The following is an 18,915-nucleotide window of genomic DNA, read 5'->3' on the forward strand; positions in this document are numbered from 1 at the left end:
CCAATAGCCACATGCGGCTACTTAAATTTAAAATAATTAAAATTAAATCTAGGGCTTCCCTGGGGGCGCAGTGGTTGAGAGTCCGCCTGCCGATGCAGGGGACGCAGGCTCGTGCCCCGGTCTGGGAAGATCCCACATGCCGCGGAGCGGCTGGGCCTGTGAGCCGTGGCCGCTGAGCCTGTGCGTCCGGAGCCTGTGCTCCGCAACGGGAGAGGCCACAGCGGTGAGAGGCCCGCGAACCGCAAAAAAAAAAATAAATAAATCTAAAGTTTAGTTCTTCAGTCACACCAGCTACATTCTGAGCGCTCGACAGCTATGTGGGGCTGGCGGCCACACCTCAGGCAGGGCAGAGAGTTCTATTGGGCAGCACTGTTTTAGATGATCCCAAATGACTCCAAGGTTTGAAGTGGAGGGTGGCGGGCAGAACATATGGGCTTTGAGTCAGACAGACCTGGGTTCAAGTCCCGGCTCTGTCTCCTCACTCTCTGGCCTTCAGTTTCCTCATCTGTGAAATGGGGATACTCATAGCCATTCCCTTACAGGGCTGTTGTGAGGATTAAGTGAATCTCTGTTTGTTTAGAGCTTAGCACAAGGCCTCAGCACCGTCACTGCTCAAAAACTGGTTGTGTTCAATACTATCATTCTTCAGGGGCTCCCCCCAAACAGGGTGGTCTTCCTTCTCCCAGGCCGGGCCAGGCTGAGGCCTCTCTCCTCCTGTCCCCCCATGTTGCTGGGATGGGCAGGGTCAGCCCCATGCCCTCTTCCTGGCGGCAACGCCCTTGGTCCAAGCAACATCCCCAGTGTGGAGCGCGGGGGGCGGGCCCTTACCGGAGGCCCAGAGACACTGGCACCAGCAGGTCCCACAGGCCCAGTGGCTCCTTTCACCCCTGGAGATCCCTGTGGAAGAGAGGGTAGAAAGGTTGCAGGGCCAGAGTTTAAAGCTAGCTACAATCCAGCAGGTGAGACCAGGCCTTGGGCGGCCCTCTGACGAACATCCCTCAGCTCCCATGTCCCCTGTGCCCACTGCCAGGACATTCCGAAGTGTTATAAGTCTAGAGCCCAGGGCTTCCCTGGTGGCACAGTGGTTAAGAATCCGCCTGCCAATGCAGGGGACACGGGTTCGAACCCTGGTCTGGGAAGATCCCACATGCTGCGGAGCAACTAAGCCCGTACGCCACAACTACTGAGCCTGCGCTCTAGAGCCCGTGTGCCACAGCTACTGAAGCCCATGTGCCTAGAGCCCGTACTCCGCAACAAGAGAAGTCATCGCGATGAGAAGCCCGTGTACTGCAATGAAGAGTAGCCCCCGCTCACCGCAACTAGAGAAAGCCCATGTGCAGCAACAAAAGACCCAACACAGCCTAAATAAATAAATAAATACATAATAAAATAAATAAATTAAAAAAAAAAAAAAAGTCTAGAGCCCAAGCAGACAGAGGCTCACCTTGGCACCCTTCTCTCCAGCAGGGCCAGGTGGCCCCCGAGGTCCCAGAAGCCCCTGCAGACGGAAGCACACTTAGTTACCTCTATCCTAGAGTGGCCCCTTCACCTGCCCATCTCCTCCAGGCCCGAGGCAGACGTACCTGAATGCCAGGCAAACCCTGGGCTCCAGGCTCCCCCTGCAAGTCAGAAAAGGCAGACTGGGCCACAGCTGCCCAAGCCAACCTGCCCCGCCGGCAGACCTGGTCTGGGGTGGGGTGTCGGGCAGCCCAAACTCAGGAGAGCTCCCCAAGGAGACTCTGAGGGTCAGAGAGGGGCAGGGGGTCAAAACCAAAGTCCCAACAGAAACAACTGCAGGCCAGGGCTGTGCCCTTGAGCGTCTGGAGGCAGGCAGAGTTCTGGGGTTTGGGGCACAGGTGGGAGTGAGCAGCTGGCTAAGGGAAGTGCTGGGAGGCAAGCAAGCAAACGTAAGGCTGGAGACTCACCTGGGGCCCCTGGACTCCCACTCCTGGAGGCCCTGGCTCTCCCTGAAGAGGCAGAAGGACAAGCCTGCGCTTGAGATTCCCCACTCACCCTTCTCCCCTGTCCCAGCCCCTCCTCCTGGACCTCCTCCACCTCCGCCCCCTCCCTGCTCTGCAGCTGATCTCCATTCCCCTCTCCAGGCCCTCCGTCCCCAGGCGCATCTCCGCATCCACGCCCTCACCCACACAGAGCTGCATCCCAGGCCCTCACACTCACACACACCTGTATGCCCTTCAGTCCTGGGGGTCCTTGAACTCCTGGTAGACCAGGCTGGCCCTAAAAGACACAGGTGAGCCATGGGTCCCCTCAGGGGAAAGGGGGCAGGAGGGAGAGAAGGAAAGCCCAGGGAGGGAAGGACAAGAGGGCAGATAGCCAGAACTCACCGGTTTACCAGGCCTGCCCACGCCTTCCGGCCCCGGATCTCCCTTCAGGCCTGGCTTCCCAGGCGGTCCTGCCCTGTTGGTCAACGCCCCCTGCAGGCTGGGGCAGGCAGTGCAGCCATCACCCTGGTCAGAGAGGGGCACAGCCAGGAGCTCATGAGCCAGGCCTGGCAGCCAAGCCGGGAGAAGACATCGGAAAGGGGATCCTTGTGCCCTTCTGAAAGCTCTGCCCCTCCACTGACCCCTCCTCAGCCTGGGATATCAAAATCGGCCCCTGACACGCCTAGCTCTCCTCCCTGCCTCGGAGAATAGCCCAGGCGTCTCCACCCAGTGATTCTGGCATCCCCTGAGGCTCACAGCCTGACCCCAAGTCCTTCCCCTCACTAACTCTCAGCCTAATCTCTTTCTGCTCATGCAAAAAACTGCGCCCTGCCTGACTGACCTTTTCTCCTTTTGGCCCTGAAGGGCCCCGAACCCCAGGCTCTCCCGACAGTCCCGGCCGCCCCATGGTGCCCGGTGTTCCAGGATCTCCGGGATTCCCAGCATCGCCCTGTAAGGAGTAGGGTTCAAAGAGGGCAGGGGTGATCCAGCTGGAGTAGGGTTCAAGGAGGGCAGGGCACGGTGCCCTCTTGGGACCTGCAGGCACTCAGAGCCCTTCACTGGGGCTGGGGGCTGGGCAGGGAGTGGAGAGTGGGCACAGGGCAATCAGGAATAGGAGGTGGGGAGGGCATCTGAGAGGAGGTGGTGCCCACCCGTGCCCACCAAATTATCTTACCTTCTGTCCCTTCAATCCATGCTCTCCAGCTTTGCCCTGAGGAGAAAGCACTTCCAGCACCCATTCACTCATACTAGACACCTTTAAGTGTCTGGCACTGTGTTAGACTCCGGGAATATACAATATACAAGACAGATCAAAATCTCTGCTCTCATTCTAGTGAAGCGATATTCAAGAGAAGAGACTTGAGCCAGGATCCCTGCCTGGGTGATCCCGGGCAAGTTACTTAACCTCTTTGTGCCTCGGTTTCTTTATCTGTCAAATGGGGACAATAAAAAGAGCACAGGCTTCTCCCTCGTAGGGTTCTTGTGAGGTTAGACAAGCTGATGCAGCTGATACACATGAAACAGTGCATGGCTCATGAAGTACGCTATGTCAGCATTCACCGCTATTAGTAAAGCAGGGACAATAATAATCGCCACAGTGGTAATTATCATTTCTTGAATGCCTATTGTGTGCTGCTAAGTTCTTCACACACGCCGTTCCTAGGCTTTACAACAACACCGTGCTTAGGAAACAGAGGCACAGAGAGGGGAAGTAACTGGCTCAAGCCAAAGGGCTAGGAAAAGGCAGATCTGGACTTCGAACCCAGGTCCACCTGGTTCCAGGTTGGTGGTCTTTCTGCACAGCCGGCCATGCTGTGTCCGAGGACGAAGGGCAGAGGCCTGTCAGGCCAGCTCCCTCTGGGGACAGAGGCACTGACCCCTCCACACACTGTCACCTACTCCCCACTGCACAGGGAGCCTAGAGACCCAGGCAGCCCCTGTCCCCCCTAAGCCCTGCCTGTATCCCACCTCCACAGGCCCCAGAACTCACCTGTTTTCCTGGCAGGCCAAAGCCTGGATGCCCAGGCTCCCCCTTCTCTCCGGGAGGCCCAGGCAAGGCCACCACGTGGCTGTCCCCATCCTGGTGCTTGGACAGGGCTCTGCATGACTCACAAGGCTCCCCCTGCCAAGCAAGGACACAGAGTTGAGGGACCCCAGGCAGGGTTGGAATCTGGGGCTGCGGAATGTAGCCCGGCCTGACATAGCACCTGTGCTTGCCAAGGGATATCTCAGGAGACATTGTGGGAAAACAGGTAAGAAACGAAGGTGGGGGCCAAGGCCTCAGGGGTCCTGACATCATGCTAAGGAATCAGATGTTACCCTCAGGCAGTGGGGAGCCTCGGAGGGTTTGAAGTAGAGCAGGATAAGCGTGTGTTTGGGAAGCTGGCACTGGCTGCGGCGCGGGAAACGTCTTCAACTTACCTTCTCCCCCTTGATGCCTGTGGGTCCCACTGGCCCTGGAGGCCCCTGTGTGATAAGAAGCCGTGTGTGATGCCCAGCATCCGCCTGGGCCGTGTTGGGGCCTCTCATCTCCCCGCGTCCCACCTTGTCCTTCTCCCCAGAGCTGTTGGCATCCAAAGCTCACTTACCAGACCGCCGGCTGGCCCTGCCTCCCCGAAATTACCCTGAGAGCAAAGCAGAGAACACAGGGTCAAAGTGAGGAGGCCACTCTAGGTCATTCCCAAACCCCAAACTACACAAATAACCCCTTGGGACCCCCAACTACCCCCCCTCATTTCCTGGCTAGGGAAACTGAGACCCAGAGAGGGAAAGGGATTTCCCCAAAGTCCCCAGGGGAGTCTGTGGCCAGCCTGTTTCTGTCCCCAGCCTCACTCTGCAGAATCCCAGCCCCAACCTCAGCTCTGGCCCAGCACGCAAAGATCACGAATTCATTTATCCAACAGTCACTCGCTGGATGCCTGTACACACTGTGCACTCAGCGAGGTGCCAGTAGGTAGCAGTGAACAGCACAGACAAACACACTTGTGGAGCTTACACCCTTGTAGGGACACCGAGAACTTTTAAATAATTGTAACTGAATAGCGATGAGTGCTGTGAAGGAAATAAACAGGGTGATGAGACAAAGTAGGCGGGGGAAGCCGTTTTAGACAGGATGGTCTGGGAAGTGTTAACCACAATTAACAGAAAGACGAGACAAAGGCCAACCAATGAAACAATAGGGGGAGGTAGAGAGGAGAAACGTTCTAGACAGTGGGAGCCACAAGTACAAAATCTAAGAGGTGGGAACATTCTTGACATATTCCAGAAAGTAAGGAGGGCAGCACATCTAAGGCACAGGAAGCGGGGAGAGGAAAACCAGATGAACCTTCAAGGCAGGCAGGACCAGGTGTCCAGGGTCTTGTTAGGCATAGAAGGCCTTCAGTACAAAGTCGAGTCATAGAAGTATTTTAAGCAAAGAAATAATGTAACCTGAGGGTTTTGTTTTGTTTTGTTCTTTTCTTTTCTTTTTTAACAAAGCCCCATTAGCTACTGGATGAAAAAGTTTAAGAGCTGCAGTGGCCACAGGCAGGCCAGCTAAGGGGCTGCTGCCACCATCCCAGTGAGAGACGATAGGACCCAGACGAAGTGGCGGTCGTGGAGGTGAGCAAAGCAGGTGGAGTTGAGAGAGGTGCTGTGGCAGAACTGTCAAATGGAGGAGATGATGTGGAGATGGGAGGAATCAAGGATGCTGCACCGTTTGGGGTTTGAGGAGGTTTGAGGAACTCGGTATATGCCATTTACAGAGATGCGGGGACCGGAAGAGTAAACAAGTGTGGGGGCGGGGGCACAAAGCTCCATCTGAGAAATGACAGGCGCGATTTGCCTGGTAGAGCGGAGTCTGAACGTCCTGCATTATTAGTTCAACGCTGTCATCTGTCTCCAACGCAACCACAAATACAAACGTTCACATGGCACTGAAATCGAGTAACCCAGCCGAGTAGGGAAGATGACCAACTCTGGAAACACATTCCCTGGACTCAAATCCCAGGTCTGCACCCAAACACCCATGTGACTTTGAGCAATTTACTTGGCCTTTCTGGACCTCTGTTTCCTCATCCATAAAATGGGAATAATGGAGTACCTACCCCATGAGGTTTTGGGAGGAGGAAACAAGTCAATACACCTACAAGCCCTTGGAATGCTGCTCGGCACAAAGTAAGTGGTAAAGAAGGGTTATTATTATTTTATTATAAGGTAGTCTTGAATGTACTTAATTGTTTTGGATTATCAGTAAATTAAAAATACAACACTAAGGAACTTTCTTGGAGAACATGCGGGCTCTCAGAAATCAATTCTTTGACTCCAGTCTGCAAAACACTGATGAATTTCTTTCTCTGTGGATTAACAGTTTGTTCTCTTGTCCATGTTGTCCCTATTCCCCGTCCAGGGACCCCCTCCCCTGCCTCCCGGCCAAGAAGACCCCGGTGTTCCTGACATCTAACCAGGTCTCACCTTCTCTCCTTTCAGCCCTGTTGGCCCTGGAGCCCCAACTTTCCCCTGAAAAATAATCAAGTCACAGTCACTGCATCCCCCCCACTCCCATCCCTCCAAGACTCCATGGGTCCCAGTGTCCACCCAGAAAGAGAAAGGCCAGCTCAGAATTACAAATCCCACAACCCTGCAGGTAGCTGGACATCTACCTCTGTTATACAGATGGGCACTCAGAGGTTCTAAGAGGGAGTCCCGGGGCAGTGCAAGGGTGGAGGGAGACACCGGGCTACAGGCCTGGAGAACCTGCCTCAGGGCCTCCCTCCTGGTCTCTGCCTTGAGACCCAGAGCCTAAGGAGCCAGGGAGGCCACCAGTGTGGCAAAGAAGGGCTGGCCTGGCCTGGCCTGGCCTGGCTAGGAGGCAGCAGTCACTCACCGGAAGGCCAGGCAAACCGAGGCCAGGAGGGCCCACATCTCCTTTGGGCCCTATAGAGGGCCCAAGATGTTGGGCTGCTATGGCTGAGCTGCAGGACAAGCAGGACTCCCCCTGCGGAAGGAAGAAAAGGGATCAGAAAGGCTCCCAGTAGTCAGAAGGCGCCAGCCAGAGAACAGGGTCCCTCACCTTTTCTCCTTTGAGGCCTTGGATGCCAGGGTCACCCTGCAGGGAGAAAAGGTTTATGGGCTGAGAGACTGGGTATGTTGGGGCACCCCAAATTTCCTAGCCATATATGAGGACAGCAATGTCACACACCACAAACGCTTCAAACACCCAGGGGTCCCAGGGGATTCAAGGTCAGCACCCCAGAGCCGGGGCTCATCAACCCATGTGACAGATGGAGGAAATAAGGCCAGGCTAAGCTACCCCGCCAGAAGTGCCTGTACATACCCGATCACCCTTTTGTCCACCAGCTCCCAGGCCCTGCTGAAAAAAAGGGTCTGTGAGGGAGTGGGGTACAGAGTCCAGCCCAGGACCATAACCCAGCCCTGCCCGCTCCTTTCCTCCACCTCCAACCAATACCCAATCCCAGGAGGAGGGCACAATCTCACTCACTATAAGGGTTGGCTCCACCCCAGCTTGCCCAAAAGGCATCTTAAGCTTTGGCTGGGAGAACCCTGGTTGGTTGCCATGGAGACCTGGGGTGGCCTTCTAGCCCAGCCCTAAACTCTATGGTTCAGCCCCCACCCCCATGGAGCTAAGAGCCTAGACTCTCTGCCCACACTGTCTCTATGGCCATGAGAAGTTTCCAGCCCCTCTGCCCAACTCCTCTCCATGATTATGCCCCCTGGTTTTTTGGTGGAGTCCCACAAGGGCCACCCTGGGCACTCACCCTGGCTGGTGCAGGAACACCCGGTTCTCCCTTGGGCCCTGGCTTTCCAGGGAGCCCCACAAAGTTCTGGAACCCTTCAGGCAGCGCTGGGCACACTTCGCAGGGGTCACCCTAGCAGAAGGGAGAGAGCATGAATGGATGAGTTGGGGCTAAGACCCTGGGAAAGACAAGGAGCTCTAGGCATGGGGTGGGCCAGGGCCAAGTGGACAGCTGGAACACTGAGAGGGCTTTCCGTTCAACCGACTCATTCATTCAGCTTACGATTCCTGGACATCAAAAACTACATCCTCAAAAGAAAAAAAAAAAAAACTACATCGTCACAACAAGCCATAAGAAATCACTGTGTCCCATTTAGAAGTATGACAACTTGGGCAAAGGGAAAAGCTCATTGACTTGCTGTGTTCGTGTGCGTGGTCGAGGTGGGACTTGAACCTGTCTGTGTAACTCCAAAGCCAGGCCCTTTAGTAATCACACGCACATCACAGGAACAAAGAAGGGGTGGGGGTCCCCCGAGGAGGGTCCCAGGCCCAGCGCCCTTGATGCTCAGTGTCACCTTCAGAGAGAGGCTTGCCCTCCCATCCCAACCTGGGGAAACCAAGCCTGGGACTCACCTTCTCTCCCTTCAGCCCTGGAACCCCTGGCTTCCCCTGTTGGAGAAGCAGTGAGCGTTAGTGCCACAGCAGAGAGGGCCCGAGGACCTAGCCCCTCTCTCTCTGGAGGACTTGGTAGACGAGGCCTGGGCATGGTGGGCAGCAGCTCCCCTCCCCCACCAGATTGGGGCCACTCACAGGTTTCCCACCAGGACCTTCCTTTCCCGGCACTCCGGAGCTGCCCTGTGGTCAGAAGAAGGGTTAAGGGGGAGGCTTCTGGCCGTGACCTCAGCCCATGCACCCCTTTGCCATCCAGTTCCCTCTCTGGACAGCAGGACAATCTCGCCAAATCTCCCATCTCCTCTCAGTCGGTTTTGTCAGCAAACACTCCCTTCCTGTTGCCTGTCCTTCTCCATGTCTAACCCAAGTCCTTCTGGTTGCAAAGGAAGGGAGAACATGAGGCCTCTATGTGCCCCTTCCCCAGTGCAGCACGTTTGGAGGTGACACGGGTGACCCCAGAGGAACCACAGCAGAAAGACATTTCCAGGGCTTTCTGCTTGTCAAGGCATAAGGCCCTAAAATGAGCTTGGGCCCTCCAATTAGGCCACTCCGGTCATTACCAGACTTAGGCCTGCCCGTCCCTGTGCCTGCAACCCAGGCCAAGGCTCCCACGTCAGCAAGCACTGGGATGGGGACACTGCCCACTGCGGGGCCCAGCCCCCTAGCCCCTTCCCCAACATGCCGGCCACCTCCCTCCTCCCCGCTGCTGTCCCTGCTGCCCCGGCCACCCCGGCCCCATTCTCCTCTCTCCTCCCGCTAAGCAGGGCGCCTCCCGCATGTGCCCCTGTTCCTGCTTGCACTTACCTTGTCTCCCTTGGGGCCTGGAGGGCCACCTGGGTCCCCCTGAGGGCAGAAACAGGGTCAGGCAGGGGCTCCCCAGGGCCCTCACATTACAGTGAGATCCACTCTGGCCCTTTCCCCCAACCAGGCCCCCTGGGACCAAGCCTTACCTCCCCACCCCTGGCCAGGAGGGAGAAGGGTCTCTGAGGAAAGGAGGGCAGAAGGGGCAAGGGGTACTCACCGGGGTCCCAGGAAGTCCTATCCCAGCGGGCCCAGGGAGGCCAGGGGGCCCAGGCTCTCCCGCCAGCCCCTCAGGCCCAACAAAGCCAGGGTCTCCCTGGCACAGAAAGAAGGTGGGTATGAGAGAGCTACCGCCTCAGCCCCATCACCCACTCTTCACCTCTCAGACACCCACACTCACCTTCTGCCCTTTGGGCCCCATGACACAGATCTCTCCTGGCCGGCCCTGTGGGCAGGGGGAGGGTCTAAGAATGGCTGAGGCCTGGCACCTCCCAGGGACAGCAGCCCCACTGGGACGTGTAAATGCCCAGCTGCCCACCCTCCCTGCCCTGTCCCAAAGCCTGACTTCACCCAGTGCCCCGAGGTCATTAGATGTTAACGTCAGGACATTGGAGGTCAGGGGCTCCTAGGCTGGGAGTCAGGATGCCCAGGGTCAGGCCTTTTTCTGCCCCCTCCTGGGGCACAGTTCTCCCCTCCCTGGGTCTCTGTTCCGTCTGAGCGGAGTAGTAGGTTAGATTCCGAAGCTTATAGTCCACCATTTCAGGACCACGTGCTGAGGGATGTGGGGATCGTGCTGAGGAAGGGTCCCAAGCACCGTACATCTCGGCCTGGCTTTCCTGGCGAGCCCTTGATGCCTCCGTCTCCCTTGTCGCCTTTCTGGCCCTGAAGAAGGAAGAGGCAAAGTGACTGGGGCCGAGAGAAGGGGCTAGAAGAGCCAGGACTGCTCCATCTGGGGAGGGAGAACTGCTTTCTAGATCCGTGGTCTCAGCCTCCCCAGAGATGAAATGGCTCCACAGGAGGGGAGGCAACAGGAAGAACTGCCACCAGCCAGGCCACTTGCTCAGGGAGTCTGTGGCTTTTCTCTCCAGGTCTGGCAGGAATTTGGACAAGGCAGGAGGACTGGGAGGCTTCGGGAGTACTACCAGCTCTGGGCCCAATGACACCATCCCCTAGGATGACTTTGGACACCTCCCTCCTCCTGTCTGTAGGGTTCGGAGACCTCCCTGGCACCCACCCCTCAAAATCCTGGCCCATTACCTTCTGGCCTGTGGAGCCAGGGAGTCCTGAGGGTCCCTGAGATAAGGAGGGGACACAAAAGAGAGGTGAGGAAAGGAGGGGGAGGCTGGCCAGGACCCCGCTGCCCTGCCCTGTCTCTGGTCCCATACTCACCAAGGCTCCCGACTCCCCCTTCTCTCCCTTTGGGCCTTCTGCACACTGAACAGGGAAATAAGGTGTTGAGAGGGGCCCAGGGTCACCCCCATAGGCTCTGAGGACACAGCCCCTTCCTCAGGGGCTGACCCCATATTGGCCCTAAAGCAGGCCTCTCCTCCAGGTCTTACCTGAAGCGGGGCGTCCGGGGAGATTCGAACACAGTCATTGCCCTAGAGGTAGGGAGCAAGGGATCAGCCTCCCAGGGGAGCCATCCTAGACCTGTTTTGAGGAGGATGGGCCCGAGAATCCCATAGTCGCAGGTGCCCCTAGAGGATACAGGTTTCCGCACACTAACCCCTAGAGAGACCCTGTCCCTCATCCCCTGTTTGGACCAGGCTGCAGGTTTCCATCTGAGATGATGGGATGATGGCTCACATTCCAGCCCAACCCCAGGGCACAGGTGGGAACGTTCTGCCGTGGACATGGCCGGGGCACTTACCCGGGCTCCCTTCTCTCCCTTGGGTCCTGATGGACCAGGCAGGCCCTGCTCACCTTTCCCTCTCTGTGGATGAGACCAAAGCAAGGGCTGGGACCAGAGGAGCACATGAGAGCCTTGAAGAAGCTCTGCCCATCCTGGTCTTCTCCACGCATCCACCACACACGGGTGTGTAAATGAGCACAGCCCTGCCCCAGCCCCCCCCCCGCCCCCACGCACACGCATTCATCCGCCTGTCCCTCCCACCCCAAAAGACCATATTTGGCAAATCCGTAGTTTCAGGCAGAAGGTATCTCTTCTCCCACACTCCAACCCAAGCGTGCTAGCTCACACACAGCACACCCAGGGGCACAGGGACACATGTGCGTGGACACACACATGCAGTGGAAGACACCCATGACGGTGAGTGTCAGGCTGCCCGAGTTCAAATCCTACCGCCACCGCTTACAAGCATGTGTCTCAGGGCAAGTTATGTGAACTGTCTGAACCTCAGTTTCTTCATCAATAAAGTGGGATTCATGTCAGCACCTACGTCAAGGGGCTGCGGTGAGGAGGAAATGTGACACTGCATGTAAAGCGTGCACCACTTAGCACGCACGTGGAGGTGGCTCCAAGAATGACGTTATATACTCACAGGCACACAGAAGTGTGCAATCTCACATTTGCACACCACCCACAAGCTCTGTGATCCTGTCAGGCCCACAGGTGTATGGGTTCACCCCCCTGCACATGTGCAAACATGCATCCAGAAATGCACGTAGTCACACACACACACAAAATCACACCAGTCACCCATGTGGGCACAGCCGGGCCTCGGTTTTCCCTGAAATAAAATGATAGTACCCACCCTGCAAGATGCCTGAGGGGGTTCAGGAAGGTCATGGTGTCAATGGGTAGCCCAGCGCCTGATGCACAGTAGGCCCTCAGAAAAGGGCAGTTCTTAACATCCTCACATCCACACAACCCCCTACTGTCTCCAACACACACACACACACACACACACACATCTAATCACCCCACATATATGCAGGCTTGGGTAGCCCTGATATATACACACAGCCAAGGGGCCACATGCCGTGAGATGGACTAGCATCACTGAAGAGGGCAGAGGTGGCCTGTTCTCCATCTGGGACTCACCTGGGGGCCAGAGGGACCAATTGTGACCTGAGGGGACAGATGAGAGAGGATGCAATCACCTCAGGGAGGGAGAGGAAAACAGAGGCCCAGAGAGGGCAAGCAATTTAGCCAGGGTCACACAGGGGTGGCTGAACCAACAGCCCAAACCCCAGTCCCTGCTACGTCTCCCAGGCCAACCAGCATGCTGATTTTATTTCCCAAAGCTGTCAAACTTACGGAGGGGTTTGACCTACCTTCTCTAACCTGCCTGGCTTTGGCTAGCTCCACCCCGCAGTTGCTAGGATAACATGGCTGCTCGGTTGCCATGGTAACCCCTGCATATCTGGGAACCATCAGCTTTACTGGATTTGGTGGAGGACAGGACGGAAACAGGGGAGGTCAGCAGAGGGGGTATTTCCTGATGTCCCCCAAGGCCAGGGGCTTAGAGCCGAGGGGAGCGGGGGCTGTGCCCTTTGTGGATCAATGCAGAATGTCAACGCAGAATGTCAGGCTGTGGGAAAGTGGTGACTCATACTGCCCACGGAAGAGAAGCAGTTGGGTACCAGCTGGGCTCGCACTGAGCCCCTTTCCCTTGTCCTTCTGGACCCCAGAGGGAGGATGGGCCAGGACCAGCTAGAGAGGGATAGGAGGGGAGGCCCTGAGCCAACATGTGGTTTGGGGGGCCATGCTGGGCTGAGCCAGCCCTTCCCCTTCTCTGCCTGTAAGATGACATGGTAAGACTTCCAAGCAGAGCAGGCCTGAGTCCTTGTGGGGAGTGCCAAGCTGGGATCAGCAACCAAGGCTCTGATTCTGCCAGCCGCCACCCCGGCCCCATTCCACCCTGGAGCCCAGTACATTGCATGAGGCTTCCTTCCCTGGGGCCCTGGCTTGGTGGGACTGCGGGCGTGGGTCAAACCCAGCTCCGGGGAGTGGGCAGGCAGAGAGTGTGAAAGTGCAAAAAGACCCCCTTGTCCTGAACCAGGAAGCCGCCAAGCCAACCTCTAGGCAACGCCCACTCCCAGGCCCCGTCCACCCCACCCAGCACACTCTCTCTTCACTCACATTGCTCTCCCGGGCACCATGGACACAGGGTGGGCACTGAAAAGGAAGAATGGGCCTGGAGGTCAGGTCTGCGAGCCCAGGACCAGCCCTCTCCACCCCACTGGCCCCCTTACACACACCAAGAGCATCACAGGTGTCTGGGGGGAGCTGAGGAGCATAAAGATGGAAACCCTGCCAAACAGGCCTCGCCCCTCAACTGCCACCGACCCAGAGCCAAGCCATTTCTCAGATGAGGAAACTGAAGCCCAGAGAGGAATAGCAGTGGGCCCTGGGTCACACAGCATGCTGGAGCAGAGTGAGACCCAGAATCCAGGGTCCCATGGCCAAGGCCTGGGCTCTCTCCAAGATATCCGTGGCCATTTGCTGCCAACTCAGCAGGAGTGTCCAGGGCTGAACACCCGGCTCCTAAGGAGAAGCAGCAGGCAGACAGGGTCCAGCATCAGGTCCCCAAGGAACGCTGGGAGCTGTGTGGTCATCCCACACCCCCATGCCCAGGCTCCAGGGCACCAAAACCTTGTCCGAAGGGCTCATGCTGGCACCTTTCCAACCAAGCTCTTTTTGCCAGTCTAGATGGGAGGCTTACCTCATCCATTGCTGTCTCCTGGTGGACCTGGGAAGAGGGAGGGCATGAGAATGGGTAGGGAATGGAGGGGACAAAGCACTGCTTCCAAAACCCCTACCCAAGAACCACCAGAAGCAGGTGTCCTAGATAGTGCCAGGTACTGTCTGTCTCGCTCCCATTCATCCTTCCTTCTCAGAGCTGGCACCTACAAATCCTAAGCTCTGTCCGGGAGAGTGGGGGCAGGTGGGAAGAGCATGGGCTGAGAGTCTCTTACTCAAGGGGTTTACGGAGGGCAGGGAGGGCAGCTCCTCCGCCCACGCACTGTCTCTACCTTTGTTTCGCTCTCTGCCTCCTGGCTGATTCTTCCCGTCAGCTGGGCGCCCACCTGAGCAGACAGAATAAGGGGGGAATCTTGAGGAGGGGGCAGTTCTGGGGCCCACACTAGACAGGGGCCCACAGGCAGGGGGGCCCTCAGGATGCCTCAGTCTGACATCCGGCAGCTCCCAGGTCATCAAGAGCCTGCTCAGGCCCCTGGCACCCCAACAGGCCCCCCCCTTCCTTTTCACCCCACCCACGTGATGTCGGACAAAACAAGACCACGAATCAATGGGATCCTGTGTTCCTGCAGCCAAAAGCTGGGCAAGATGCCCGGCGGGCAGGGAGGCTGCCCTGCCACGGTGTGGGGCTACGGGAGGCACTGGGCTTCCCTGCCGCCCCTGAAGAACCTAAAGCGGGCAGGGCAGCTGGCCATGGTGCTGGGCATGGAACCAGCCTGGCATTTGCCCGGGCTGAGCCCAGGACAATGAGTGAGCCCCAAGGCAAGCAGTGTGGCACCTGGCCTCTGATCCCAGATATCCCTGTCCTGGAGAAACTGCCTTTGGGTGCCAGCCTGGTCCTTCCCTCACTAGGGTCTGGGACGGTACCCGTGAGGGTGTGGGTAGTACCAGAGCTAGATGGGCACAACTCTCAATGCCAGCAGGCAGGCAGGCACAGGGTATTACAGTGGGCTGTCTCTCTGCCTACCAGAATCCGATAGGGGTGGGAAGCAAAGAAGCACATGGTCAACTGACCCTGGGGCCAGGCCCCAGTCAGCTCAGGGGAGGGGCAGGCCCACTAGTGCCTGTCTATGCCCATGTCTCCTGCCCTGCCTACCCACCTTGCTGTTTTGCGGCTCCTCCAGGCAGAAGCAGCGGGTGTAGACCTTGCCCTCAGTCTGTGGATTGATCTCGATGAGCTCATTGCTCTGCGTGTCCCGGCGGGCCTTGGAGGTCTCTGGGGGACACTGCCCAGTGTGGGGGAAGGGTTGGGGTCAGTACAGAAGGCAGACTCCCCCCCCCCGCCACTTCACCCACTCATCATCCTAAGATCTCTAGGCATCGCCTTCCTGGTCCTCCGTCTCCAGCACACTGTGTCCCTGGACAGTGCCCCAACCCCTCCCAGCTGTGCTGGGGCCAGGCCACTCACCCCTCCCGGCAAAATCTCACAGCAGCCCTCCTCCAGCACAAGATCCGGGTCACAGTAGATGTGTGCCTGCTGAAGGTCAAACTGCAGGGGACACACAAGTGTCACTTCATTCTAGCAAATAGCTCTGAGTTCTGGCCCCTAATGAGGCACAGAGATGGCTCCATCCCAGACTTTGCCCTCAGAAGGTTTCTAGTCTGGCCTGGGAGACCATCAAGAATACAGCTGTCACAAAAAGCAAAACAAAACTATATGCGAAAGAAAGAGGGAGAAGGGGGAGAAATGTTCGCTTTGGCCCAGAGGAAGAGGGGAAGAGGAGATTTCATTCAAGCTGGGCCTTAGGACCAGTGGATATTCAGCAGGTAGGTATACAAGGAAAAGCATTCCAGGCAGAGGTAACAGCATAGGCAAAGGCTGGTGGTGTGAAAGTATTAGGTGAGATGGATGTCTGGGATGGGATCAACCAGAGCAAAAGCTGCATGGAAAGATGGAACAGAAGATGCTGCTGCAGTCATTTATAGGGACCAGATCATGAAAGACCTTGAATGCCAGGTTAATACGTTCAGGCTGCATCTGGAGGTCAGTGGGGAACCATGAGAGGATTCTGAGCAAGGGAAAGCCCTGGTCAGATATAGGTTCCCGGGAGCTCACTCAGGCTCCCAGAAAGTAGGAGCAGAGTCCACGCCTGACCTAGCACTCACCGAGACAGGTTTGCCCTGCTCAGCATCTAAGCCCAGAAAAACATGGCCCACAGGCTGCATGGGTCGCCAGGGCCCCAGAGGCCGGGAGGAGACTGATGTGCAGTCCACATGCACAGAGGCTACGCGTTCAGCCACGCTCAGCACCAGCTTGTGCCAACGCAGGTCAAAGAGCTGGGGCACTGAGAAGATGCAGGACACAAAGTCGCCATCTTGGCCCCGGGCCCGGAACTCCAGGCTCCGCTCTTGGCTGTTGACTTCCAGGGAAATCTGTGTGGAATTGGGAAAGGCAAGGACAGAGAATCAGAGCCCCCCAAGCCACAGCATGACAAAGGTAAGGGCTCTCAAGCTCATTTCACAGGAGGGGAAACTGAGGCCCAGAAAGGGACGAAAGCTGGCTGGGGTCACAGAGCAATACCTCCTAAGAGGATGGGATAGGTGGGGTGGGGGTGGCCTTGAGGGTGGGCACTGGGATGGAGCGGGGAGGCCCCAGAAATCACAAGCTGGGACAGAAGCTGGTATGGACTGGTACTGCTCGATGGCCAAGAGCAATGGGGGTGGAGTGGGGGGGGCGGGCTCACCTGCGGGTACCCATTTCCATCGGTCACTTGAAACAAATACCACGTATTCTGGTGGGTGTGTTTCTTCAGCAGTAGTGTCAGCACCAGGGCAAACTCACTGGGGAGGCCCCGAGGGAATACACGTCTGGGGGTAAAGCAGGGAGGGTGCCTTGAGGCTCAGGTAAGAGACCACCTGCTGCCCACCCTGGGCCCTCAGGACTGTTGAACCTACACGACACACACCTCCAAACTGCCACACACATACATATACACATCCATTCATTCTACAGATGTTTCTTGAGGGCCTACTATGTGCCAGTGGTGGGTCTGGCTGCGGGGGGTAACAGGAGTGAAAACACAGAGAAGAGGCCTGTCCTCAGGGAGCCTTCAAGTCTGACGGGGTGATGCGGGAGGTAAGGCCATAAACAAAGGATCCTCAGAATGACTGTTGCACTATTTCATTAGGATTGTGGTAAGTGCTTCCAAGGAATCCAGGATGCCTTGGGGAGAATAACCGGGGCAGGGGCAGGGAAAGAAATACTGAAAAAAGATGAACAGGTTCAGCACGACTGGAGCAGCAAGAAAGAAAGGGAACATTTTGGAAGATGAGGCTGGAGAGGTAAACAGGGGCCAGACCACCCAGGGATTGTGGGAGTTCGGACTTCACACGTGTGGGTGCACACACACACACACACACACACACACACACACACAATTCTTGAAGGTTCCCTCCTCCATCCTGGAGTCCTCATGGTGCCCACAGGATGCAGACTTGTCCTCACCCACTGCTAGCCAGAGTTGGGGAAAGGACACAGGGTGGGCCTGCCAGTCCCCTTCTCTCTGCACGCCCTGCAAGGCCCAGGAGTGGAGACCAGGCTGACTCCTGACAGGAAGCAGGACACAATGACCCACGGGTGCCCCTGAGCTTAGGCCCCACATGCAGAGTTGCTGGGAGTGTGGCTAAGGTCAGTACTGATTCCCAGCGGTCACACTGGGGCCTTTACCGCACGGGCTGGGTGACTGAGACCGCTCCCAGTCGCAGGATGAGAGGTCCCTTGGGGTTTCGGATCTTCTTAATGGCAGATATCTTCATGAGGTTGAGTCGGCGGATGAGACCGAAGCCTTTAGGGGAGACAGCAGATGACAAGCTCAGCTGGAAAGGTGAGTGGGGTACTGGCCACTCCAGGAAGATGGTGGAAGGGAGACGACAGGATGAGATGAGCACTCACCAGTCACGTTGGTCGATAAGTCGCTTCTGTGTTCCAACTTGAGTCCTTCTTGCTGTGAAGGTGGGCACCGCTCCCCTGGAAAAGAATTGGCAGTGGGGCATCTGGTGGACTCAGGCTGAGGTGACTGCACAGCCGGGCTCTTGCGGAACCTGGGACGGAGCAAGTTCATGTTCCCCACACTGCATCTTTACCCAGGCTCTGCCTTGGGGCTGCTTTCACCTTTTGCCTTCTGACCCTGGCTACCCTGGGAGCCAATGCACAGATGGGAAGACTGAGGCCTGGCCCAAGGCTACTAAGTAAGTTCATAGCAGAGCAAGATCAGAATTCCTAGAACCCAAATCTCCCTAGGACCCTCAAGTCAGGGGCCAGGCCAGCAAGAGAATGAAAGAAACTCTGGGCAGGCCTACAGCTCAGATGGGGGTGGGGAGCTGTGTATATACATGTGCCCCCTCCACAACATACACCCAAGTGGGAGACAGAGGAGCACTTCAGGGGCAAGGAAACGTCAGGTCCATGCACACTGGGTTATATACCAGTGCATGCACATGTCTGCACATGTGTGAGTTGTAGATGCCTGTGCCACCAGGGATGCCATGTGCTGCTGGTACACATGTTCTCAGCAATGGGTGGGGTTCCACTTTCCACAGCCAAAACAGACAAGCAGGCCAGACACAAGTCTGAGTCAACAGATTGACTTTTCACCTGGATAACTACATTATGAAACTGTGAGAAAAGACTGAGGGCCTGAGTGGACCACAAGCTCAAGGGACCCACCAGAACCTTGGGGCTCCAGACAGGGTATATTAAGGGGGTAAAGGCTCGTGCAGAAGGGGATAGCTTAGTCAGGTCTCCAAAACCCTTAAGGGACAGGTAGGCAGCCATGCGCCTGCCTCTTCTCTAGGGCTGATTGAGCAGAAGTAATGAGAGAGTGCTACAACAGGAGAGATGGAGGCTAGAATCAAAAAAAAACCTTTTAATCAATGCAGATGGGGTAGCTGGGACAAGCCGGTGGATACAGCTCCTAGAAGCTGGGCATTGGGATGCCTGGCGGGAAGAAGGAATCCTGGATTCCTAGGCCCAGTGACCCCCCCTGGAATCTTTCTCCCCCAGGTTTGTCCAGAAAAACTCTCACTGTCTTTAGCATCAGCAGCAGCAAAGGGTGACTCACCCCTTGGCAACGGGCCCAAATTCCTGACAGATGTTGAAATTA

The 18,915-nt window shown here is 56.8% G+C and overlaps 1 protein-coding gene across 5 annotated transcripts in view; it reads right to left on the minus strand.

Moving 5' to 3' along the window:
* The window catches only part of COL16A1 (collagen type XVI alpha 1 chain), a 50,837-nt gene that overhangs the window by 29,069 nt on the left and 2,853 nt on the right, over window positions 1-18,915 (minus strand). For 4 of the 5 annotated variants that reach the window (XM_024766909.1, XM_024766906.1, XM_024766910.1 and 1 more), the window contains exons 3-38: window positions 17,706-17,780; window positions 17,481-17,598; window positions 16,498-16,621; window positions 15,920-16,186; window positions 15,222-15,302; window positions 14,914-15,039; window positions 14,089-14,142; window positions 13,779-13,805; window positions 13,196-13,231; window positions 12,155-12,181; window positions 11,021-11,083; window positions 10,710-10,751; window positions 10,540-10,584; window positions 10,408-10,443; window positions 9,970-10,032; window positions 9,551-9,595; window positions 9,371-9,466; window positions 9,154-9,192; window positions 8,488-8,532; window positions 8,311-8,346; window positions 7,700-7,810; window positions 7,258-7,293; window positions 6,994-7,029; window positions 6,808-6,918; window positions 6,396-6,440; window positions 4,532-4,567; window positions 4,365-4,409; window positions 3,934-4,065; window positions 3,118-3,153; window positions 2,785-2,892; window positions 2,346-2,468; window positions 2,185-2,238; window positions 1,926-1,967; window positions 1,584-1,619; window positions 1,445-1,498; window positions 829-897 (exon numbers count right to left, since the gene is read on the minus strand). In XM_024766909.1, coding sequence (XP_024622677.1) covers window positions 829-897; window positions 1,445-1,498; window positions 1,584-1,619; window positions 1,926-1,967; window positions 2,185-2,238; window positions 2,346-2,468; window positions 2,785-2,892; window positions 3,118-3,153; window positions 3,934-4,065; window positions 4,365-4,409; window positions 4,532-4,567; window positions 6,396-6,440; window positions 6,808-6,918; window positions 6,994-7,029; window positions 7,258-7,293; window positions 7,700-7,810; window positions 8,311-8,346; window positions 8,488-8,532; window positions 9,154-9,192; window positions 9,371-9,466; window positions 9,551-9,595; window positions 9,970-10,032; window positions 10,408-10,443; window positions 10,540-10,584; window positions 10,710-10,751; window positions 11,021-11,083; window positions 12,155-12,181; window positions 13,196-13,231; window positions 13,779-13,805; window positions 14,089-14,142; window positions 14,914-15,039; window positions 15,222-15,302; window positions 15,920-16,186; window positions 16,498-16,621; window positions 17,481-17,598; window positions 17,706-17,780 — 2,519 coding nt within the window. The remainder of the gene's footprint in view (window positions 1-828; window positions 898-1,444; window positions 1,499-1,583; window positions 1,620-1,925; window positions 1,968-2,184; window positions 2,239-2,345; window positions 2,469-2,784; window positions 2,893-3,117; window positions 3,154-3,933; window positions 4,066-4,364; window positions 4,410-4,531; window positions 4,568-6,395; window positions 6,441-6,807; window positions 6,919-6,993; window positions 7,030-7,257; window positions 7,294-7,699; window positions 7,811-8,310; window positions 8,347-8,487; window positions 8,533-9,153; window positions 9,193-9,370; window positions 9,467-9,550; window positions 9,596-9,969; window positions 10,033-10,407; window positions 10,444-10,539; window positions 10,585-10,709; window positions 10,752-11,020; window positions 11,084-12,154; window positions 12,182-13,195; window positions 13,232-13,778; window positions 13,806-14,088; window positions 14,143-14,913; window positions 15,040-15,221; window positions 15,303-15,919; window positions 16,187-16,497; window positions 16,622-17,480; window positions 17,599-17,705; window positions 17,781-18,915) is intronic. The other variant, XM_024766907.1, reaches the window with a different exon arrangement.

This window comes from Neophocaena asiaeorientalis, unplaced genomic scaffold (genome assembly GCF_003031525.2).
Source record: "Neophocaena asiaeorientalis asiaeorientalis breed wild unplaced genomic scaffold, Neophocaena_asiaeorientalis_V1.1 scaffold79, whole genome shotgun sequence".
Taxonomy (NCBI): Eukaryota; Metazoa; Chordata; class Mammalia; order Artiodactyla; family Phocoenidae; genus Neophocaena; species Neophocaena asiaeorientalis.